Source organism: Gavia stellata, chromosome 5 (genome assembly GCF_030936135.1).
Source record: "Gavia stellata isolate bGavSte3 chromosome 5, bGavSte3.hap2, whole genome shotgun sequence".
Classification (NCBI taxonomy): Eukaryota; Metazoa; Chordata; class Aves; order Gaviiformes; family Gaviidae; genus Gavia; species Gavia stellata.
Window position 1 is genome coordinate 26,063,523 of NC_082598.1, and position 25,696 is coordinate 26,089,218.

Here is a 25,696-nt window from a genome sequence, read left to right on the forward strand (position 1 = left end):
TTTAATCTTAGGCTAGGCAATATGTGACTAAATACAAATTTGCCAATGATATTTTAAGAGTTAATTTATAGAAAGACTGCCAACGTAATTAAACTTCACCTTCTTAACAGTCATCCTTTTATTTTCATGTAAAATGTTCTTCTTTTCCTTCTCACGAGCATATTTTAGTAATGTTATCAGCAGAAGGCGGCAGGAGAATTATCTCTAAGGCAAGTCAGTTCATCTGTTCTTTGCAGTTTTGTGAGGCATTTTTCTCTGTCCTTGATGAAATTTAGCCTATGTAAGCTCTTGGGACTTTAATGAGGGCATGTAGATACTGCATAAGGGAAGTGGGTATGAGGATAGTACTTAATTTGCTTGTGTGGCATGGCATTGCATTGCCATTAAGCTATTGGCTTAGATCCAAGAGGTGTAATTTCTGTCTTGTAATTAGTATTAGAAATCATGGCTTTTCCTCTTGCTGCCTTAGTTTTTGATGGTTTAAAAACTTCTTTATTTTTTTTTTTTATGTCTTCTTGGCTTAAAATAACTTAGTTTAGTATGTATAACAGTTTAAAATAGCTCTTTTTTTTTATATATGATTCTATGTTCTTCCTCAGTGAGTGGATCTCTGTATTTAAAATCATGTACACACTGAAATTTACCAAAACAGGTCAATAAATAGTGTGCAGGTTGTAACTTACATGTTTCTATTCTTGATCTTCATTATTGCTCAAACAAAAATAAGGAGACTGCAATTAAGTAGACAATCAGATGGAACAGTAAAGATAAATGTGGCTTATACCTTTGAGGAATACTAGAATTAATGTTGAGTGAGACAACAATACAAAAAGTATGTAAAAAGAGAACCTCCCTCCTCTGACCTATTGGTTCTTTTTCAGAATAAGCGTATATTTTGGTCTGTGCTATTGTCATGTCCCTTATAAGTGGACTGCCAAGATCAGAACGGTAATAAATGTTAGACTAATGCATCTTTAAAGATGAATGTTAGGGATTATAGTCTTACTATTTTGACTGGCGATTCATGACTTGTGGCGGAAAGGGGCTGTGAACTTTCTAAAAGCCATTCTTTTACAGCACCTATCTTTCTTTTGTTCAGATCACAGGAAAATAGTTGTATTTTGGCCGTTGTTTACTTCAGTGGCAAAATTGTTGCTTTTAAGGCTTCAACGTGGATGAAATTTAAATTAGGTGGATTTTAAAAAGCCATTTTCAAAACTAATCAGTTGTGCGAGATGGATTCTTCCCAAGGCCTCTTTTAATGTTGTTCAATTCCAACAGAGACACGAAATTGAATTTTAGTAATAATGAGTAATAGAGAAGCAGCTTCTTTAGTGTGAAATTACTGTAGCTATGGAAACTGCATAGAAATGTATAGTCCAATTGAATCTTCAATTAAAATAAATCCCCAAGTAATTTCATTTATTTAAAAGCTGTTTGAAAAGAGAAGATGTTCAGCAGTAGTAAGTGCTAGCCACTTGATGCTCTTTCTATTAAGAAGTATTAGAGCATAAGGGTTAAGCGCACCTGTAGTACCTGGAAATTCTGTTTCTTAACAACAATTATTTTTATGCTGCAGTGGGCAGCATAGAACAATGGGGTATTATACTGACTATAGTATATACTTTTGGCTTTTCCATGTAATTTTGGTTCTCTTAAAGCACTTGAAGTAGAAGGTAATGAATAACATAAAATAATTAGATTTTAATTTATATACGTTATTTTTTATTAGTTTTTCTTTTCCTTTGGCAAAAAAAAAAAAAATTAGATTGCCATATAACTGTTTTTCTGCAGTTAAAACAACTTCTCAGTTTTAAAGGTTTTTATGACCCATGCTATAATCTGATAATCATCTTACCTGCTTCATTAAAGTAGTTCTTTACATGAAGACTAGAAATTCGGATGAAATGAGCATTTGGTTAAAGTGAAGGGCCAATCAGGAAGTTATCCCAGTAGGCCTATCTCTGTTAATATACCTGCTCTGTCTGAATAATGTTCATTAACATCATTGGAAAGCATTAGCATGATTTTATGGCATGATTTTAATTGCATAATACAGAGCGATTAAAAAAATGAATTAATAACAAGGATTTGAATGCTGCATTTCTTCATATTAAAGAAGTAGATGTGTGTTATGCTAAAACGACCTAAGTGTTGCATTACTTTATTGCTTACTGTGTTGACAGTTGATAAGTTGTTTTTTTCAGAGGAGGATAATTTCTAAGGTTATCATCAAAACAGGTTAATTTTTGACATTGCAAACTAAAGCTTGAAAAATCCTCAGGATGCATAAAGTGAAACAGGAAATAACCTGAAGTGATAAGTAGCTAATTTAATGCAATATAAACAGCCACTCTGATTTTTATGCATCAGGGTTTTAAAATACAGTTGACAGAATCATGGGATGTATCTGGATAAAGGTATCTTTTGTGCAAAGGTTATCCTGTTTTTGCTGTAGTTTATCTATAGTATTGGGGTCATACAATTACAAATTTAGGAATTTTATTAGGCTGGCCAGTAGTGTATCTGTTCATTTTAATTCATAAAGCTTTTTAGCACAAAATGCTTTCTGTGCATTTTTCTTGCTATCTTCACAAAGTCAAAAGAAACAGACCTTTTGTCATCTTGTCTGTTTGAAACAGTTGATAGCGTACCTTGAATGACAACAATAGCTCCTTTTCCACAAAAAAGTAAACCAAAGGGAAATAAATACTTTCAGATGAGGAAAAGCTAGCCTGTGTTATTTCCAGAAAATAAAATATCTGTGCTGAGTAGTGAGGTGTTCTTAGGTTAAGTGTCAGTAGCTTCTTCAGTAGCCTGATTTTAACTTTCTTAGTTACAACCAAAAAAGAAAAAGCAGACATTCTAAACATGATACGCGATAGTGCTTGAGCCAATCCCTGTGTAGATAGCTTTGTAATCTTTGTTGCTCAGCTTTCCATGCTTAAAGCAGAGTGAAAAGCCATTTTGATTTTAATCAGAAGTCTTGAGAAGTAAGTGAGCAGTGCTAATGTTACAAGATTCAGATAAAGTTAGTTTTGGAGTTTGCATGATTTCTGAGTACAGACAATGGCTGTTTATAAGCAGAAAAACTTACAGATAGAGTAACAGATTGAGGCCAAGCATAGAATCTAGGAATTTTGCAGAAGTCTAAATGTCCCACATCTATTCTTGCTTTCTCCTGTAAGGCAGGAGTTGGTTAACAAAAAATCATTGCAATATGGAGTTTATGATTTGAGAGGAGGAATCAAAGAGGCATAATTTGTCTTTTTTTCTTGCAACAGCCAGGACAGTTTGTTCTTTTGGTAAGGGGAAGCATGAAAAGGGGAGAAATTTCAGTATTTTTTTGTCCACAAAGTTACAGGCCCAAAGATTGTGTTAATGCCTAAAACAAGGACTTTATATTCTTGCACCTGAGATTGCAGTCCAAAATATCCTGCTCAGTAATCATCTGACTTGGAAAATACTCATTGACTTCTTTTCACCTGTGAAAACCCAAGATATTTCAAGTTCCCTAAGTTCTGCCTAGCACAATAGATCAGTACTGCCTTGGCAAGACTAAATAGGTTTCTGCATGCTGCGCAGCCTGTCTTGGAACCCAGAAACTACGCAGAGAGGAGTCAAGCTACAATAGTTGTGCTCTAAACAAACCCTGGGCACACCAAAAGTGTTAGGTTGGTTTATCGCTTAATGCAGCAGTCAAAGCTGACGAAAAGTGAAGTAGCTGCTATCTGACATCTATCAGACTATTACTAGTTTCCCAGGAGGTCAGATAGCTCAGTTCTTAGTAAATTCATACCTCAGTTGACCAGCTGACTGAAGCAGCCAGCTGACAAAATTACATTCCCTGCTTGTTCTCATTCAGATCCTGTGAGTCAAGCACCTCTCGCTTTTCAGCTGCTGAGGTTCAGAGTTTAAACAGAGCCCTGTGATTAGACCTGTCTGTTGGGCGTCCTAGGTGTACCTTTCTTCTCAGCCTGCAGGTGTTCTGATGCTCTCCGAGGTTCTAATCCTTCTGACACAGTGTAGAGGGAGACTAACTATCTCAGTGGATTCCCACTGTGGGGATTAAGTACCATTTAGAAATAAGCATCATGATGTCTTATCTTTTATGTGCTCCTAATATTTTTTTGCTCTGTATCAAGTCCAAGGCAGACCTGTGGTTAAGAATATCAGTATTACTCACTCTGCAGTTGCTCAAGGGTGAATTGAAGGTTATGATGTGAATGAGCAACGCACATCATTGAGCAGGAGGACTGTGTGTCCCTGTTTCAGCTAATACATAAAACTCAGGCTACTCATTTGATAAAGTTTCCAAGCTCTTTGAGGAGCTAATTTTGGGGGTGGGAAGCACTTTTTTTACTTTTAGGATCAGAAAGCAAGGGACTGAAACTGCAGACCGTTTGTTCTCTGAAATATCCTGTTCTTCCACAGAGAGTTCCCATAAGAAGAAGGAAAGAAAAGGCTAATGAGGAGGTTAAGAATGCTAGGAGATACACTGGCTCCTTCTTTTTGTCTTCAGAATCTCTGTAGAGGAAGAGGAATTGTCAGATTCTGATTATAAAAAAACCCAGACATAGGCCAAAGGGTGACTGTATTCCCAGTGGAATGCTTTGACACTGTGCTCAAAAGGAGTCTCTGCTTTAAAAATAGAGTGGGAGCAAGAGGAAGTTGAACTTGTTCCCATCAGAAAGCAATTGTCTGCAAGCAACAAGAAGGAAAATCAGGCTTTTTACACACAACAGCTGTTGAAGTGATGAAATCCAGTTGGAAAAAAGCTTTCCAAAGAGGATCCCTGACTGACTTACGCAAGATCAGTTTGTTGTTACCTTCAGAGACAAAGGAAACTTTCCATGCAGGTGCTTTCCCCTCCCTCTTCCTGTGATCCGGATAGACAATATGGAAAGTTTAAGGTAGTAAGTGTTGGCTTTTATCTTTGTCAGTGCTCACTGCCGGTTTATTCAGCAAAAATAAAAGCACAGCTCCAGCTTGCATAATCTCTAGGACAGAGGAATCAACAAAAAAAAGCAGTGGAAAAAATAACTCAGTGGAATTTGAATTTCTGTGAACTGCATGTTTAAACTCTGAAATAATTTTGATCATTTTTCAGCTTCAATTTTACTCCCAAGCATTCGATATTAGAGTAAAATAAATAACAGTGCATGTGTAGTGCTACTGAATATTGGTATAGTCCTTTCACTGTTTTTAATTCCTGTATTTGCTCATTTTCTTAACTTTCATTTTGTAATAATCAAAGAGGAAAAGACAGTTCTATCTCCCTTCTCATCTACTACAGTTTTCATCTGGAAGCACTACTTTTGTGTAGCCAATTGGATCTCTCTAGTAGGAAAGCTTTTGAGATATAAAATGTAAAATTTTCCTTTCCAAATTCTGTCCAGGAATACAGTTATGTGCACAGGTAACACTTTCTTTTCCTAATTTCAACTCCAGAGTTACATGTGGAGTGGAGTCACTTTGATCTTTCCCCTTAGATGTCTTGTAGCCATCTTATGTATGTGTGGCTTTCATGTAAGGTGGACTGGTTTAGTCCTTGTTAGTTTTTTCCTCTTTACTCAGCATTCTTTAATTATTTAATTTTTTTTGAGTACTGAGCTATAGCTTTGAAATTATTAGACTAAGCAATAAAAAGGAAGAAGTGTTACCTTTTTCGCTTTGTTGTCATGATGTCCTTTGCATATGCAATGCCAAACTGTACTATATGTTTTTGTTGCCATTTTATATGCTAAATTTCTACCTGTTTTGCAGTGCAGGTCCTGCTTCTGGTCCCAAGTTTCTCCTTGTTTTTTTGACCTAAAAATCCTAATTTTTTTTCCAACATGTATGTGCTTCTAATCCAGAGTTTTTTCATTGGTGTGCAATTCTTTCTTTTTAAATCATTAAACAAGGTACTAAGTAAGGCTAATTTTGATATTAGGCCCAGTTAGACTTCCCTGTCAGTGGATCTAATGCACTTTATCCTCCAGGTGTTTTGGAGGTACATGTGATGGCAGAGCAAACCCAGCATCCTGTTGGCTAGCTATCTAGCAATCAATTCAGTAAAGGCACTGTTGATTGTAATACTGTTTTATTGTCATAAAGTTAGTTTCAGTTTGGAGTATGAGGCTAACTGGGTTTTTGAGCTACCAAAACATCTTGTGATTCATAGCCTGCTTTTACTTTTCTCTCTGCTGCCTTGTAAAGGTGTACGGGGAAAGAGGATAGACATGATCTCACCCTTTTATGTTACATTCAGGTTTCTCACTGTAAGTTCACTAGCTGATTGTGTTTCTACATACTTCTCTGCTATTTAAGTTCATGAGAATCCTTACAGAATACTCTGCAAGTCCTAGTATTATGAAGTAACAGGATGTCAATGTTGGAAATGTTACATATTGTGACTTTCCTGTTTTGAAGTAAGGATTTGTTGCTGGAAATGACAGAATGAAAGTTAGAAAATTGAATCCTATCTAAGTAAATATTGTTAATAAAGCAAGGTGTGTACAATATTGTGGATTCTTTGTATGTTTTGCTCCCCGATCAATCAGGTCAGCTGTATAAAACCTACAAAATAATAAAATAAACTTAAAATAATCTATTTAAAATCAACAATAAAATTGTTAATGTTCTTTTATTTCCTCTGAAAACTTAACACCATAGTTTAATCTAGCAGTAATGAAAACAGATGTGCCCAATAGTGGTAGCATGTTGTGCTCTTTGCTTGACAAAACATCTTATATTGTATTCTGCATTGTCAACAGGAACGAACTGCACCTTTTATTTTTTTTAAACTATTCTTCAGAAAGTATTTCTTCAATTTGCAGTGCCAAGATAGTAACCCCCACAACCCATTGCTTGTTTCTGTCCATACACTTCACCCTCAGTTGTTTCAGCACATCTGTCTGTGGGACTGAGTTGGGGAAATGATCAGGGGTCAAAATAACTCAGTGCATTTTTATTTTACTTTTTTTTTTCCTCCCAGGTCCGTTCTCCAGTGATATTTACTGGCACAACTGAGAGATGGTGTGAAGGGAGGGAAAAGAGGAGAAGATATAGTAGGAGTTCCATAAAATGTCTTCAAAGTACAATGTCACCTGTATTTAAAAATACTTTTCTTTTTCAGGAAAACTTCATGGAAGTAATTAGAAACCAGGAATTTCAATTATTGCCAGCCACTGAAATTGCAAAGCTTTTAGCAAGTGATGACATGAATATTCCTAATGAAGAAACTATACTGAATGCACTGCTTACATGGGTTCGACATGATTTGGAACAGAGAAAGAAAGATCTCAGTAAACTCCTGGCTTACATTAGACTGCCTCTGCTTGCTCCACAAGTAAATTGTTCAATTCCTCTCTAGTTTATACCATGGTTACAGTGGACATAAAGTCTACAGCATCGTTACATTGATAGTGACAAATCATAAAAGCTTCAGGATTCTTAATGATTTGGATTCTTAGAGCTGCATGTAAGGACTTAACATGTTATATAGGCATGATAGTTTATGTCTGTGAACTGCGGCATGATAGTTTATGTCTGTGAACTGCAGCATGTTCTGATCCTAACCTGAGACCAGTCAGGGCATAAGAAGGGGTGGAGCTGCTAGGAAAAAATCACTTCTGTTGCCTAGAAAAATGCTTATCAAGGATATGTTTATCACTAGAAGGTATGTCCTTTTTAAATTTCTTCTTTATGGAACTTGCACAGTTTATTTGGATCATTACATTTCCTTCATATAATTATAGCTATCCTTGAGATTTAGGAAATACAATTTGAATAAATTAATTGGAGTTTTATTCTTCTATTAACTCTTGATAAACTATCTTTGGGTACTTTTTGTTCTTCCCTATCAATACTTTTTCTCCTTCTTGGACATTTACACACAATGTTGAGGAATACTTGAGCTCAGTTTGTTGAAATAGTTGTGAATTACAGTTTTCCTAGTCCTGTAGGAACAGGATCACTGTTGGTAGTGTCACGTGTAGGATTGTATTCATTATCTGACAGCATGCATGTAATCTAGGTTTAATTTTTATTTTTTCCCCTTTCTTCTCTTGTGCTAGCCTTCCTTGCTGGACCTTCATTAGTAATATTTAACACTTACTATACAGTCAAAGGATTTTGCTTTACAGTTTTCAGTTTGTTTAGTGAGAATTATCTTTATTAAATGAAGAAAATAGGATTTTTCTAGAACCTGAATAATAAGTAGAATTCATTAACACAACAAAAACTGAGTTCAACTGGCTATGTGATTTATCACTATGCATGAACATTCTGTGTATTACCTCTAATCTGGTATCCTCTTGCTGGATAGTAAGATTCATTAGCAAGCATTTTAGTATTAATATTTCCATACTTAATCCTGCCATTGCATATATAATAATTTCTCAGTTATGGCCTTGACTTTGTAATTCACTAGAAACAATACAGTGTAAGCCAGTTGACCTGCAGAAATCATTCTTTTGTTGAGCATTTAATTAATTGATAACTAAGTAACCACTGCTGTATTCCTTTTACTTAATTGACTGTAATTGAAACATCTTTAGAATCTGAAAGTACAGAATTTATCCCAGAAATACATACTGAAATCAAACTATGTCCACTCAGTAACTGGTTAGGAAAATAGCAGAATGAAACACAAAACCAGTATCATATTTCACTTACTATTTTATCTTTAATTATTTATGTCGTCTTCAAATATATACTTTATGTCTAATACAATATTTTTCTGTTGCCTTTTTATTTATTACTTTCTTTAACAAATTAAAGTGTTAAAGCTGTGATTTTAATATGGCAACAATTAGTGCATTGAGTAAACTGGCTTGAAGTGCCCAAAACAGTCTTGACGTTTTCAGAATCATGTTTTGCTTCATGATCACATGACATTAGGCAATCTGGCAGCAAACATAACATAATGAAAAGGCTTCCAATTTTACGGTTGAAGGGTTAAAGCTATTTGAAAGAAATTAAATTAGAAAATTGAACAACTTGCTGAAATCAATGTTGCAAGCAGAGATGCAAAGAACAATAGATTCACACACTTTAAAAAAACCTGGGAGATACTGTGAAACTGTAGCACTGGAAGCAAAAAATTATAATCAAGTGTCAATTTTATTGGTTGCGTTTTTATGCATGTCTTTGTACATAGCATTCTGTCATCTCTTTGGTTAATGCAAGCAGTGTCCTAAATATTTGTAAGTCTCTTTTTGCTCTTACAAAGGCTAAACATTAACATTTGTCAGCTTCTTAAGCTGTAGGGTGGCAAGTATTCCATCTCTGATAAATTAATGAAAAAGATGATTAAGCAATTTCTGAGTTACAGGATGGTTCAGCTTCCTTTTAAACAGAAGTTCTTACTACTTAAGTATCTGCACTTCCTTTCTCTTCATCAGATTTCCAATGACTATAATTTCATGCTAACGCATCATTTGTAACTGCTTAGTTATAAATGCTGTTAGTACAAGGAGCTACGCAAATAATAAAACTTGGGAAAAAATGACTTTCATTTAAGTAAGCCCATTCCAAGTTCTTTGAGTGAAGAATATTTGCAGAAAATTGTAGTACAGTAGGTTTAGTTTCAAGAGCCTCCAGGTTTTTTGGGTACCAAAACAATCTTAGATTGCATTTCTTTTTAACTGAGATGAAGTTGCTTTCAGAGATTGAGACTCTGTGCTATGAGAAAACTTCTTTATAGGTTGGGGAGGTTAGAAACCGGAGAAAATGTAGATTGCCTCTTGTTGTTGCAAAACTCGTATATACACACATGGTGTTGCTTTAAATATTAAATGCTGCTTGTCTATCAGAAAAATATATTGGAGGTCTGAATTAGTCATGTTGTGTACAAGCCTTAATTTTCATGCCTGCAACTATGACAGTGTCTGATTTAGGACAGTAGTTAATTCATTGATTTTTATTTTTTTTTTTTAAACCGTGTGCAATTTTATAGCATTGCATGCTGGCAGTATAAAGACGGCTTTTAGTTTACTATTTTATAATCACAAAGTGTCCCTGTGAAGTGATACAAGTGATAAGTGGTGCTTTGGATCAAGAGAAGAAACAATGGGAAGTACTGAAAGTGAAGAATGAAAATTAAGTTCCCTCTGCTAATTTACATGAGAACATTTTAATTTGCTATTTTAAATAGAATCAGAACATTAGCCAATTAGAGAAATACTGCGAAAGTCAGGCTCAGTTTTCTGAAAAGTCACTGGTGAAGGGCTTTGAAAGGTTTTTTTATTCTCTCTGTATGTTTATTAGGTTTTCTGTCATAGTTTCTGTTGAGTTGCCTGATACAGAGATGTTCAGGCTTAGCAGTCTGTACTTATCTGTATCTCTTCTGGACCCATGGATGTCATATTTGCCACTTTGCAGTCCTAAGGCAGCTTTAAGCCAGGGATATACACACCATATTATGCACAACTATTTTATAATGAGTCCCTTTAGTACTCCTGATTACTAATTTCACAGCAATTTTGTACCTGTTATCAGTTGGCTGTCAACAGCTCAAGGATGACATCTCATTGTGGTTTGTGGATTTATATTTCTGATATTCATAAAGGGTTTGGATTTTGTGATGGCAGTTCAGAGGCATTTGCCTTTTTCTCATTGTTCTGACAACTGTCCAAGTCCCAGTGGGGCACTTCACTTGCTTTTTTTCTCTGTTACTCAGGCTGTGTCTTGCAGCTCAGAAAAATGCTAGTTGTCTAGACTTCTAATAATTACAGCTGGGACACTCAACCTACTAATGTAGTTTTTCTGCAGTCTGACAAACATGGAGTACAAAAGACTCCAGAATCTTTAAATGTAATAACTTTTATTAGTAGTCTTTATTTAACTTGAATTTATTTAACTCAGATTTAAAATTTAACACTTGTTAAATTAGTTTGCATTCTTGATATTAAAATTTTTAACAAAGGCTTGTATTAAGTGATATACTGTGATCTGGGTCACTGTCAGAGTGAGGAATAGAATATATGTTACAATATTCAGCCTGTGCCTGAAGCAGCTTTTACAGACCTCTGGATTGGGTGGATTCGGGAGTAATAGCGTGAGGTTAAACTGAATTACAGACCGGGAGCCTGATTCCATTTCCTTGAACATACCTGTAGTGGCACTGAAACACGAGGAGATTTTGTTTTCTTCTTTTGGACCATTAAGCTTAAATCATCCATTAAGATCAGATGGCCTTCCTTTTTTTTTTTACTTAATGGTTTAGCTTAAAATGTGAATGTTTTGTTTATTACAAGCTTGTCTTTGCCCTAGTCTTTTTTATATGACCATTTTGAAATTACATAGATTTTAAATCAGGCAGTGGAAGTCCTTGGATGAAATATTTTCTTGTGATCTTGTTTTTATTCTTCATGTGGTTTATAGCAATACAGCTTGCTTAATTTTCTTTCATTTTCACAGTTTCTGGCAGATATGGAAAATAATGCACTCTTTAGGGATGACATTGAATGTCAAAAACTCATTATGGAAGCAATGAAGTACCATCTGTTGCCAGAGAGACGACCTATGTTGCAAAGTCCTCGCACTAAACCTAGAAAATCTACAGTGGGCGTGTTGTTTGCAGTTGGAGGAATGGATGCAACAAAAGGTATTGGCTTATATAATGATTAGTTGATGAGCTATTTTGGTTCTTTTTAAAAGAAATGTTTGATAGATGTTTTTACAACATGTTAATTCTAAAATTCAAAGATTCTGCAGTATAGAACATGAAACGTCTTAAATGTACACTGTTTTTTAGGATCAAAAAAACCCTATGTAGCTTTGATAATACCGTAAACATTCTGGAAGCTAGAGTTATGATTGATTTGAAATTATCAAGGGAATATCTGGTTTCTGAGTAGTGAAATGTTGAATTAAGTGAAAACTAATCTTTATTTACTTGAGTGGGAAGTAATTTGGAAAAGGAAGAAAATGACAGAGAGGGCACAAAGGTGATCTGCACATGCTTTAAAAAAAACAGAAAAATATGCTTTTTGACTAATTGTTAAAAGGTTCTGTCAGAGCTACTTGGATTTTCTTTTTTATAGACAGTTCCATACTCTTTAATGGTAGCTAGAAGGAATCTGGCAAGTTAGATAAGATATGGCAGAGAAAGTGTTTTCTTTCACTTGTTTTGAAGTTAGCACATTTCATGTCACATAGCTTCAGATTTTTTTTTAATATTACGAGTTTTCGGTTCTTGGAGAAGTAAGGAGGGGGATCAGCAGAACTGCTGCCTTGGACTTCCGGAAGGCTGACTTTGGCCTGTTGAGGAGCCTGGTAGACAGAGTCCCTTGGGAGGCAGTCGTGAAGGGCAAAGGAGTCCAGGAAAGCTGGACTTGCCCCACTAGAACTTAACCTGGCAATGGCTGTAAAAGACAATAAAAAAATGTTTCTATAAATATATTAGTGACAAAAGGAGGGCTAAGGAGAATCTTCATCCCTTACTGGATGCAGGGGGAAACATAGTGACAAAGGATGAGGAAAAGGCTGAGGTACTTAGTGGCTTCCTTCCCTCAGTCTTTAATAGTAAGACCAGTTGTTCTCCAGGTACCCAGTACAGTTGGGTGGGAGTGTTGATCTGCTTGAGGGTAGGAAGGCTCTGCAGAGGGATCTGGACAGGCTGGATCGATGGGCCAAGGCCAATTGTATGAGGTTCAACAAGGCCAAGTGCCGGGTCCTGCACTTGGGTCACAACAACCCCATGCAACGCTACAGGATTGGGGACGAGTGGCTGGAAAGCTGCCCTGAAGAAAAGGACCTGGGGGTGTTGATTGACAGCCGTCTGAATATGAGCCAGCAGTGTGCCCAGGTGGCCAAGAAGGCCAACGGCATCCTGGCCTGTATCAGAAACAGTGTGGCCAGCAGGAGTAGGGAAGTGATTGTGCCCCTGTACTGGGCGCTGGTGAGGCTGAACTGTGTTCAGTTTTGGGCCCCTCACTCTAAGAAGGACATTGAGGTGCTGGAGCGTGTCCAGAGAAGGGCAACGAAGCTGGTGAGGGGTCTGGAACACAAGTCTGGTGAGGAGCGGCTGAGGGAAGTGGGGTTGTTCAGTCTGGAGAAGAGGAGGCTGAGGGGAGACCTTATCGCTCTCTACAGTTACCTGAAAGGAGGTTGTAGCGAGGTGGGTGTTGGTCTCTTCTCCCAAGTGACAAGCGACAGGACAAGACGAAACGGCCTCAAATTGTGCCAGGGGAGGTTTAGATTGGGTATTAGGAAAAACTTCTTCACTGAAAGGGTTGTCAAGCACTGGAACAGGCTGCCCAGGGAGGTGGTTGAGCCACCATCCCTGGTGGTATTTAAAAGACGTGTGGATGAGGCGCTTAGAGATGTGGTTTAGTGGTGGACTTAGCAGTGTTAGGTTAACAGTTGAACTTGACGATCTTAAAGATCCTTTCCAACCTAAACAATTCTATGATTCTGTGATTGAAAACAGTTGATTTCAATATATAATTTCATTTCACAAGGGTTGTTTTATATTCCTAACACTTGTATTTCTGAAGGCTTGATTCTGCAAAGCAGTTAGTTAGAAATCCTGCTTTTTGTCTTGAAAAGCACTGAGAAAGTCCTCCTTTTATAATGGTGCAGTTAATTCCTGAGGAAGTCAAAAAATACTTTTTGAATACGTAGAATTCAGAACACGCTGCAGGATGTCATGCTGTCTTGTGGGATGAGCATATTGCTGAAATAAAAACTATCCCAATAATTCAGACCTTTTTTTTTGATTATAACTTGCATATGTTGTGATTCAGGAGCTACAAGCATTGAAAAGTATGAACTTCGTACCAACATGTGGACTCCTGTTGCAAACATGAATGGACGAAGATTACAGTTTGGAGTTGCAGTCTTAGATGATAAATTGTATGTTGTTGGTGGCAGAGATGGACTGAAAACATTGAACACTGTGGAGTGCTACAACCCTAGAACAAAAACTTGGAGTGTAATGCCACCTATGTCCACTCATCGTCATGGTCTTGGTATGTAAAGTTCTGTAAAGGCTGAATGTATATTTTTAAAAGGTTATCTGTTTAGGATTGGTCTAAAAACATTCAGAAATTAAGTTTAGGGGGATGAAAACTTTCTTTTAATGCCAACTGCTTATTGAATGTCTTTTCTCCTTCAGATCATATGCAGCATTGGCTACCAAAAGGAAATTTCTTTTTATTTGTTTTTAAATATTTTGTGGTGCACACTGGACTGTCAGTAGGAAAATGTGATCGTTTTTCTCTTTATCCAGAAGCGATTGTTTCTCATATCTGTTTTTTAGGAGTAGCTGTATTGGAAGGTCCCATGTATGCTGTAGGAGGACATGATGGCTGGAGCTACCTGAACACAGTAGAAAGATGGGATCCACAGGCTCGTCAGTGGAACTTTGTAGCTAGTATGTCAACTCCAAGGAGCACTGTTGGTGTAGCAATATTAAATGGAAAGTATGTGAAGGCAAACTCCATTTTCTATCTCATTAATTTAATGTAATTACAGGGCCATCCTAAATGACTATTAATAATTTCTCTTGATAGATACCTGTTGATAGCATTAAGAACCAACTTTCTTCATTCACAGAAAATATACTGTATTGGGTCAAGCCAGCTTCCCCACAGCATCACAGTGCCCCCTCAGTACAGCTTATGAGACACCACCTCTATGGGCTAGTAAGTAGTTACCATCTCCTGAATACAGAAAGGAGCAAATGATTGTTGTCTTTCACTGAGACTGCAGTGATTTCCTCTTACTGTGATAGTTTGAACAATCTTCTTCCAAAATCACTGCGAAGTCATGGAGGAGTACTCATGTTATATTGCATTAACTCAGAACAGTAAGCTCTGGCAGAATTAGTCTATTCTGGAGTGGTATCTGAAATTTCTAAAGCTGTTTTTCAGTGAAAATATGCGTAATTCCTAATACAAAGCATATTCAGACAACTAGGTCATTTTATGTTGCAGTCACAGGACATGGCTGGAAGTGACCTCAAGGAGTTCCCTAATCCATTCTGCTACACCAAAGCTGAATCAGTTATATCTAAAATACTCATAGCCATCTTGTTCTTAACCTCCCGTGGTAAAGTTTCTGAAACTTCCCGAAGCAATATGCTTAACTATTAATACATCTGTGAAGTTCTCCTAATGTCAAGTCTTAATACAAATCAGCAAAAGGTATTTATTATTGTTTGTACTATCCAAAGGGAATATGCATCTTTTCTTTCCTATTTGCAACAGCCTTTTGTATTTAAAGACACACATCCCCTCAGTATTCTGTCATCAGGACTGAATAACTCCAGTTCCTTCAGTCTTTATTTGTAGGCCATGATTCCTAGACATTGAGTGATTTTCACTGTTTGCCTTTGGACTAAGTGTAATTGTTCCATAGCATCCCAAAATACAAGTGGTACTTCAGTCACACTGTTATGAAAATAAAGATCAGTTGGAATCACAGAATCGTAGAACAATTTGGATTGGAAGGGACCTCTGGAGTCATCTGATTCAACACCAGCTCAAGGCAGGGCCAACCTTAAAGTTGGATCTAGTTTCAAAGTTAACTGAGGTAGCTCAGGCCATATCTGAGTTTTGAATATCTCCAAGGATAGAGATTCAACAGCCCCTCTGGGCAACCTGTTCCAATGTTTGACCACCATTGTACTGAACACTTTTCTTCTAATACCCAATTGAAATTTCCCATGTTTGAACTTGTCTCTTGGTCTTCCTCCTTTCACTGCATACCTCTGAGAATGATCTGTCTTCTATATAATCTCCCATTAGGTGGTTAAAGACAGCAGTAAGATGCCTCCTTAGCTGTCTCAAGAATTCTTAAGACTACACAAAGGCAGCTCTCTCAGCCTCTCCTCATACGTCATGTGTTCTAACTGCCTTATCATCTTAGTGACCATCAGCTGGACCTGCTCCAGCATGGCAAGATCTTTCTTGTACTGAGAGCCCAAAGCTGGGCACAGTATCCAGAAGCAGTCTTATGTGTACTGAATAAAGGGGATCAGCTGTCACTACTTCAAGGCCATACTGCTGACTTGACTGCCCGGTCTTCCAAGTGTGTTTTTGCTAAGCTGTCTCCTCTCCTGTCAGCTCCCAGCCTGTACTATTGCGTGGGAATATGACATCCCAGGTACAGGACTGTGCGTTTTCCTTTGCTGAACTTCATGAGACTACAGTCAGACCATTTTTCCAGCCTGTCTTGGTCTCTCTGAATAGTAACCAAGCCTTCCAGCATATCAGCAGCTCCCCTTAATTTGATATTATCAGTAAACTTGCTAAGGCTAATTTCCGTTACATCTTTCAGATAATTTATGAAGATATTGAGCAGTATCAGCCACAGTATCTGCCTGGGAGGAACACCACTAGTAACCACCTGCCAGCTTGACTTCATAGTGCTGATCACAGCCCTTTAAGCCCAGTAGTCCTTCCAGTTTTCCGCCAGCCTTGTGGGCTTATCCAAACCACATTTTGCTAGGATGGCTACAGGAATACTATAGCAGACAAAGCTAACCTGATTTGCTGAGTAGTGTTGTGCTTGTGGCAGAATATTTACACTCTCTTGACCACAAATTTTCACTTCCTAATTATGTACTATCCGACGCATCTCCCTTAAGCTGTTTGAATATTATAAGTCAGCAAAAAGCTTTTCACGTGCTTTTTTTTTTTTTTTGGAAGGTTAGAGGTTAGTCTCCTGCTAAATTAGTACAGCTGAAGTGCACCTACAAAGGGTCCTGTGAGATCTGGAACAAGTCCAGGAATGAGTGGAAATGCTCAGTGGGTGCAGGAAGGAGGGGAGAACTTGAACAACCAGCAAGCAGAGTGTCTTGGGCTGCCTTGGAACTGCAGTCTCAGATGCCTCAGTTAGGTCTGAAGCTTCCTATGTATTCAGCAGAGGGTCCCAGCTGTGGTGAAAAGCACCAAAATTAGAGCCTCTCATTTCTCTATTATTATAGAACATTACCTAGACTCTTAATGTAGGCATCTAGTGTTGTTTCCTATAACTAAAAAGCTTAAAAGTGCATGCAGCATTTCTGCTGAGGGAGCACTAACTTCTGCACTTTCTAGTAATATCTCTCTGTAACTTGATATATTTCAGATTATTTGCTCAAAACCTTCACATAGAGAAATTAATGTGTCTTTCTCCATCTCTGAAATGTGAAATCACTGCATAAGTGATGAAAACTCTGTCATGTTTTGGGGGGAGGTAAGGTGGGGGGCTTCATTTCAATGCTGTGTTCCATAAAGGATTGATTTTTCACTCATGAACTTTTTTGAACTGCAACAGGATTTTTCAATATCCTCCAGTACATTCCTTACCTTAAACAAGTTGTGTTATTAAACATGGGAACTTCCATGGAAATGTATTTTTTTAAAGGGTTTTAAAATTATTACTGAGAACTACTAGGTCAACCATATTTACAAGATGTTTGTATTTAAGTTTGTTGGTCAGTATATTTTAAAAAAAACAATCAATGGTGTTTCCCAAACTGAGGACATCTTGAATAGTGCTTCATAGTAACTGTTGTAAATTGTTCACACTATCATCATATACAGTGTCTAATGTTTATTTGATTATTTAACCATACTATAATGCACCTTAGGCTATGAAAGGACTTAATGATATTTCAGGTGATCTCTCAAACTGGACTTAATTTCTGATGCATTGCTTCCTTTTTAGAATGCCTTCTGAGTTCCTACCTTTCCAAATAATTCTGCTTCTAAGCATAGATTGCTCATAAACTCTGTGCATAAACTCTTTACCAGGTTTGATTATTTGATTAGTTTTAAAGATTCATCAGTGATGGAGTGCTCCTAACACCAATCTTCTAGCCTTTCCAAAAAGTTGAAATCCTTTGTTAGTATCAAATGCTAGAGACCTTTTTGTTAGAACTGAGCAAACTAGGCCACCTAGTGGGTGTGAAGGACTTAACGTAGCGCTGTCACTCATAAACTAAAGCCCAGGTCCAGAAAAATACTTGAATGCCTAAGATGAGGCAGGGCAGAGTTGTAGCATGCACAGGTCCACTACTGAATTGGCCCTCTGACCCTGCTAGAAATGGGCCTTTGTCTGTCAAGTCACATAAGTAATTTTGAAAATGTTAGCTATATGCATAGGTTAGAACATAAATGCTGTGTTATAGATAATAATTTTCTGTAAATTATTGTTATTATGCATTGATTACGACAATAGGAAAAGATTGGAGCAAAATCTTATCTGAGTTTTCACAACCGAACATTCTATTGAAAGTTGAAAGTCTCCTTCTAAACTTCCCTTTTTAATAAACTTGAAAGTCCTTCATACATCTCTGGAAACTTTGTCTTGTTCAGACAGTATTTTTTTACTTTTTTTTTTCTTTACTTTGTAGGCTTTTTGCAGTTGGTGGTCGAGATGGAAGTTCTTGTCTTAAGTCAGTAGAATGTTTTGATCCTCATACAAATAAATGGACCCTCTGTGCTCAGATGTCAAAAAGAAGAGGTGGTGTAGGTGTAACCACCTGGAATGGGTTCTTGTATGCAATAGGTGGTCATGATGCCCCAGCATCAAACTTAACATCCAGGCTGTCAGACTGCGTAGAAAGGTAATATCCTGATGAAGGCGTATCCTGCTAGTAATTCTAATAGTGCTAGTCTATAGAGTGATTTATGGCAAGAGCTGTAAGTAGAAACCCAATAAAATAGTCATGTTATTTTTAGCGTGAGCAGAGGAAACTGACGTGTAAAAGCATACTGTGTAGTCATAATATGATTCAAAAAGTTGCCAAGACAGATTATTTAAAGTGAATTCTCCCTAATGCACTTCATCTAGAAAACTTTTTTTCCTAACAATCTCGTTGAATGAATTTTGATTTCTTACTGAGAACAACTTGGAATTGAATGCTTTTAAAAATGGAACAGGACTTCTTTCACACAAAGTCTGTATCAGTTCATATTATAACTTTTAAAGGAGTTAACAGTCAGAGTTTGTGGATCCTTAAATTTCCTATTCTTTCTTGTATCCCCTGATGACACTGGGAAACTGGCATGTAATTCAGTCATTCCAAAGTTGGTATGTCTTTACATAAAGTTATTAATGAGTGACTGTATTACAAATCACAGAAGCACGTGTGATCCGTAAAGTAATTAAAAATGACAGTAAATACTTCATAATGCACTGCATTAAGTCTTTGCTGGCATTTCAGATATTTCTGAAATAGGCTTTAATTCTCTTCCCTGCCCCCTCACACCCTCCCCCCCCCAAATTGTAAAACTTCTTTTCTTTCCTGTTATCTCCCAACACTTAACAATGATTCTTCATCACCTGTCCTCTCCTTTTACTAAATTACTTTATGCTGGGAGATGTGATTCACCCTCTACCAAGAAAAAGAAAAAAAAAAAAAACACAAAAACCCCAAAACAACAAAAAAACTCCACAAAACAGAGCTGCAGTTTTCAAATTTTCAGTGTCCTAATAGACCTCAAAATACATAGTCTGGCCCATACCACTTAACATATGGAAGTTGCACTAAAAAGACCCCAGAAGGGTTTGCAGATAAGAAGCTACATCTTAGCAAATACCAAATTATTAGAGGAATACAAATAATTAGAAGCCCAAGAGAAACCAATTGGTCCATGTATTTTTCTGCATCAATATTCTCTGAAACAAAGTTACATAACACATGACTTCAATAGTAGGAATAATTTTGTAATGTATTTTGTCCTCACTCTTTAAGTGAGGTGAAATTGAGGACCATCCACTTCACGGAAACAGTTCCTTTAAAAAATTACCAGTTTCATAAAACCACACTAAGCTGAGTATTTGTTTACCACTGTATTTTGCAATAAAAGTCCCTTTCCCCAGATACATACATTGGTTTATAAATTAATTATAAAATAACTTAAATTGAAAAGTAAATTCTATATATAGCTCACTAATCACCCTCTTTCACCACATTATACTTCTATTTGCAGCATGTGCTTCAGGCAGTATTTTCATGTTATGATTATGCTTGCATGCATTTCTGTACTACTTGGACCAGGAAACTGCAGATAAAATTGTTAGAGCTCATTATATCTATGCTCTTCATGCAAACAAATTAAGACTAGTATCTTCCAAACCTGCTTTTAGCAAGTGTGATCTTAGGATGGTCTCTTAGCCAAATAAGTACTTTCTTTGTATATTTCTTTAACGTGCTTCAGAGCTCTGTGATTACATCAGTTCTGCTGTAAGCATCTGTAATCTTAGCATTGTCTCTTTCAGTCCGGTTAAAATATGTTCCTTGACATCAGAACAGCATGAACTCTCCTATGTAGTTCTCAGTTTGACTTGTAAAGAATGTTGATATTATTCTAGAATCATATTTAATGTTTTTCATTAAACCATCTCTTAACAGTTTTACATTTCTACCAGAACTTTCTCAAACTGTTTTTTTGGGGTGGGTTGTTTTGGGGGTTTTTTTTGGGTTAGGGTTTTTTTTTTTTTGGAAAATGGTGATCTTTTCACAGCAAGTAACTCTCTTCCGTACCACACTCAACTTTAACAGCCTGTGCTTTGACATGTAGTAGTTATCACTTAGAGCAAGCACTTGTTCTACTACATTATAGCAGCAGAACTGTCTCTGCAGTAGTACATTGAGACATACAATAAGAAATGTAGTAAGAGCAGCTGTATGTATATGTATGTACTACTATATGGAAAACAGCACAAAGTAGATATGTAGCTAGTACTGACTGATACCAGATGACTAAAGAAACATTTCCAAAGAGAGTGTTTGAGTGAAAAAGTCCTTTGACACCCAAATCTGTGCTGTCCTAATAATACCTGTTTCCTAGTACCTTGAGAGTGTCAATTCCAGTATATTTTTTTCTATTGAATTTTGACAACAGTTTTAGAGCATAACACAAATTATCTTTTAGGTATGATCCAAAAACAGATATGTGGACTGCTGTGGCCTCTATGAGCATTAGCAGAGATGCAGTGGGAGTATGTCTTCTTGGTGACAAGTTGTATGCTGTTGGAGGATATGATGGTCAAACATACCTTAATACAGTGGAGTCTTATGATCCCCAGACAAATGAATGGACACAGGTATAGTTTCTGATCAGACCATACACTACTATTTATCTTGTTATTTCAAGTGTGCCTCTTTTTACAAGGAGAATTAAAATAATCCTTCTCTAAGAAGCACTTTCTTACTAGTCTGTTGTAAGCCTCTCTCTTTTTTTTTCTTTGTCTACCATCTCGAGATGATTTATCTTGAACAGACAGTTGTTAACTTCTAATAAACTGCCTTTCTTTCTTTGGCAAGAGTATAGCTGTTTTCTTTGACAATTTCAACTACTGTTAATAAAATGTATTGACATGTTCCCCAAATTGTCATAAAGAGTTCTGTTTACATGACTTCCTATTGTGAAGATAAATGATAAATGTAGATTAGTTTTAGCTCTAATGTGTGTCTCAGCATGTTTATCAATTTCTTCAAGGTTTTGGTCATCTTTTTATAAATAATCCATTCCTGATATGAATGCTATGTACAGTGTGTGCAACTTCCAGGAAGCCTTTTCCCATTTCTCTTCACCCAACTAAAAAAAAAAAAAAAAAAAAACAAAAAAAAAAAACAAAAAACCCAAACCAAAACAAACAAACAAAACAAAAAACAAAAAAAAAAAAAAAAAAAACAAAAAAAACCCCAAAATGTTCAATTCATGTCAGAAACCGTTACTGGCAATTCAAAGCTTGGTTACTTTTACTTTTTTATAGCTCCAGGAATGCGCCTTTCTGTGGGAAGAGTGCACACAAAGGCACCCTGGGCAGGCTGTTCCTTTGGTATCTACTGCCATGTGAGATACCCTAAAGTGTCTACATCCACAGAAGGCTGGCAGATACAGCACAGAATCTATAGGAAACTAGGGCCCTTCTGGAGTCCAGTTACAGGCCAGGATGAATGTCCAAGGTCATCTAGAACAGCATTAGACACCAGTATTTAGGCAGCTGAATTCTGACTTCTTGAATATGCTGTCCTAGTAACAGCCCCAAATTGCTAATTCAAAAAAGAACTGAACTGCTCGCTATCAAAATCTTTGTAACACAGAAGACTGAGCTGTCCATTTCCCCCCACTTCATACTGCTGCAAGATCTTAAAACAAGTCATCTAGGAAGCTCATCAGAGCTTGGGGCCTTCAGTGGCCGTACTGGTAATGATAACGCATGGCATTATTTGTCCTGCTAAAGAAAAAAAAAGTGTACCAGGGGAGAGAAACAGTGCTTCTCACCGTTGCATTTAAATGAATCTTGCATGATGTCTGGGTGGTGACCATCTGTATATACCTTTGTATCCTTAGCCTTGACCCTCTGTATCTCACTGAATCCCATGATCCCAGTATATAGGACAGTTTTGAACCCTTCCTAGAGGAATTTGGAAGTGTCTGTGTACCTCCCTTCTCTCTTGTTATGTCAGCAGTCTGCCACCACTTCATCCATGCACAACTCAAAAGAGGGTAGTGGAATTTTCTCAAGTGAAGTTTGTCAGAGCCACAGACAGCTCAAAATAAGTCTGTTGTTCCTGGGGAAAAAAAGAAATAGGGGAGTTGGCATAAACACCCTTTTTTGTTTTCAAGATAATCTCGGTAGCACTTAGTGTGCTATTCACACACACTCCAATACTATGAAGTTTAAAAGGGGAAGCTAAGGTGAGTGTTAGAAACTACCTTCCTCTTCTCAAGTCCAACAGAGTTTCAGCAGAAAAGTGTCTTGCCACAAGTAACTTCTGTTTACAAAAAAAAATAGAGACTGGGAAATTATTCTGATTTCAAGAACTCTTAACAGGATTTTATCAAATATTCAAGCAAAAAGGAGAGGTTGCTGGTGTCATGTTTGGCATTTTCTGTTTGAGAGAAAAATGCATCGTTTTGCCAATTACTACTCAGTTGTCAGACTGTCTAGCTCAGGTGTCCAGTTTGTATCATAACAAAGGATTCTTTTTCCTGTAATACCAAGTAACTGAAATTGTCAACAAGAATTGTTTCGTATTCTTGACATTTGCTGTTGCTTTCAAAGTGTTTCACTCTATCACACAAAATACCTTCACCTTTTCTGTGGGTTTTTATCCAAGTTTTGGACTGATCTGCTGTTCTAAGTCACATCAACAGAGTGTGGGAGATATTGCCACTCTGTTGCAGCTGTGCAACTATTATTACAAACATTAACTAAACACTGTCAGTTTTAGGGGAAAAAAAATAACTTAAAGCTGACTGCATTTATCTCATGGAATTTTTTTTTTTTTTTACAGGTTGCACCATTGTGCTTAGGAAGAGCTGGAGCATGTGTTGTGACTGTAAAATTGTAAATTATTTTCTCTATGAAGGTGACATTCTCCTCCATAGACTCAGATGATGTCTTTTTTTCTCAAGCAAACTACCAGTGCACCAATAAACACAAGGTGCAGGATATCCACCACGGCAAAGCGTTTGGTCTCAAGCTGGCATGTACATGTTCTTCTTACGGACCAATATTAAGCACTTTTTAAAAAATCATCTTTGTTACCCACATGTTACAAGAATTCTATTTGTAGCAAAGTCAGCTGCAACCAGCCAGTTGCCAGCAGAGGACTTCTGTTTAGGAAGTGCTAAGAAATTAGTAAACTCATTAGTGAACTCACTATAATAATCAAATGTTACAGATCCAGGGCCTCGATCCTCCAAACATGCAGAGGAATGATGCTATAAATAGATACACTTTCACTGATATAATTGAGTCTCTTTCTGGGTGAAACAAGTTACAGGATTGGACCCCATATATTTAATTTGCCTATAATCAACATGTTTGGCTATAGGTATTTGAGCTATTACAATGCAGGCTGACAAACCAATGCAAACCATTGTAAATGGCAGGCATAATGCCTGCCTTGGAAATGAAGTTGTGTATTTGGTGAATCTTTTGCACTTTTATCATCATTCCTAGTTTAGCAAACTTTTTATTTAACCAAAGCCTTATTTTAAATATTGTCTTATTATGCTAACAGAAATCTGCTATTTAATAATTTCTGATGGAGATTTTTGACATCCAGTGTCCTTTTGGGATTTTCAAGGTTTTTATGTGAGATGCAGAACATCATACCTTTTTCTCTACTTTGGTTCTTATATTTACTTTGCTATTTTTAAGGAAAAAATCTATAAGCATGTGTTATTGGAAGAATTCTAAAGTGTGAGTAAAAGTTAACCCATTTAAGTTTAATATTTGCACTTTGAAATTTTTGAAGCATTCCATTACATCTAGACTAATTACATTTTTACATGAGGCTTTGCACTAATTTGAAAAGTATAATTTTGTAAGATGAAGTGAAACAATTGTCTGTCTTTCCAGTAAGGTTACTTCAAAATCTAAAGGGCCCAATCCTGCAAGATGCTTAACTGCCACCATTTAAGCATGTTCAGCGTCTTACAGGAGAGTTGCGTGCCTCGCAGGATTGTATCAAATTAGTTACCTTATTTAACAGTTACCTAATTTTTTCAGATACTTTGTAATTTGTCTTTCTCGAGCCCTATCCTGTTACACAGAATTGCTTTGGATGGTCTGAATGTTCTCAGAAAGTCTTTTTGTATTTGCTTTTCTGTGCCTTGTTTCTTATGTTTTCAAAACAGTAGGTAATATGTGTTTGTAATGGAAAATGGGAAGATGTGAGCTCATTGAATGTTTTTCAAAAGTTTGAAGTGTCTGATACCCAAAGTATTTGTACATTTGTAATTTTAAATGTGTTAATGCTCTCAGTGAACTATTTATTGTTTTAAAAGAAATTACTAAGCAGTGAACCTTTGCGATGAAACCTGCACTATTTGCAACTGAATACAGCTCAAGTTAAATTCAGTGTTGTTGGGTTAGCGCCTTTTTTCTCTAGCGTACGGTCCATTTTGTGTACCCGCCTCCGCCACTTAACAGGTCTCATTAAGAAATGTTATTTTTACCGCTCCTCTTGTTGGACTTCTTTTAGAAAAGCTATCTTTTCTTTTCCCTACTTCACTACAAGTCGGCACTGCGGCACGCGTCTTCCCTGGGGACGATGGCGTGACACAGCGCCCCGGCCTGGGTCCGCCCCGGCCTGGGTCCGCCCCGGCCTGGGTCCGCCCCGGCCTGGGTCCGCCCCGGCCTGGGTCCGCCCCGGCCTGGGTCCGCCCCGGCCTGGGTCCGCCGACGGAAGGAGGGGCCTGTTGCGGCCCGGCGGCTCGGGCGCGTCTCTCCATTGGGTGCGGGGCGGGGCCCCGCCCTCCAGCGCTGAGGGCTCTGGCCTTCCTCTGCCTTCTCCGTCTCCGGGGTGACGGCGACGCCGTGGGCGGGCGGGCTCTGGCTCGCTGATCGGCCCGGGGTGGGGGGAGCGCATGCGCAGGGGGGCGCTGCGCAGCGAGTGGTGGGCGCGATGAAGGTGAGTCTCTTCGGCCGCCGTATGCGTGGGTGGGGGGGCGCCGCCGGAAAGCCTCAGCCCCGGGGCGGCGGCGGCGTCGAGGGCGGGCCGTGGATGCCGCTTCGCGCTGCACGGTCCGGGTCGGGGGTGTGGAGCGAGGCCCGCCACCAGGCGCGCGATGCTTGCGGCCTGGGGAGTGGAGGGGGGCCCGGCGGGAACCGCCCGCTCCTGCCGCCCTCCAGCAAGCGGGAGCCTGGCGCCGCGGACGGGGCTTCCTCAGGGGAGACAAGGCCGCTGGCACCGCCCGCCCAGCCGCTGGCTCCCGGGAAGGGGCCGCGGGAGGCTCAGACTTCGGCC

At 37.9% G+C, this 25,696-nt stretch overlaps 1 protein-coding gene across 4 annotated transcripts in view; it reads left to right on the forward strand.

Annotated features, from left to right (window-relative positions):
* Positions 1 to 24,801, forward strand: part of KLHL5 (kelch like family member 5) — a 64,764-nt gene extending 39,963 nt beyond the window's left edge. For all 4 annotated transcript variants that reach the window (XM_059817385.1, XM_059817386.1, XM_059817387.1 and 1 more), the window contains 7 exons: positions 7,121 to 7,333; positions 11,407 to 11,593; positions 13,737 to 13,961; positions 14,252 to 14,414; positions 18,335 to 18,547; positions 20,862 to 21,033; positions 23,234 to 24,801. In XM_059817385.1, coding sequence (XP_059673368.1) covers positions 7,121 to 7,333; positions 11,407 to 11,593; positions 13,737 to 13,961; positions 14,252 to 14,414; positions 18,335 to 18,547; positions 20,862 to 21,033; positions 23,234 to 23,290 — 1,230 coding nt within the window. In that variant the 3' untranslated portion in view covers positions 23,291 to 24,801. The remainder of the gene's footprint in view (positions 1 to 7,120; positions 7,334 to 11,406; positions 11,594 to 13,736; positions 13,962 to 14,251; positions 14,415 to 18,334; positions 18,548 to 20,861; positions 21,034 to 23,233) is intronic.
* Positions 24,802 to 25,696: the final 895 nt, after the last annotated feature.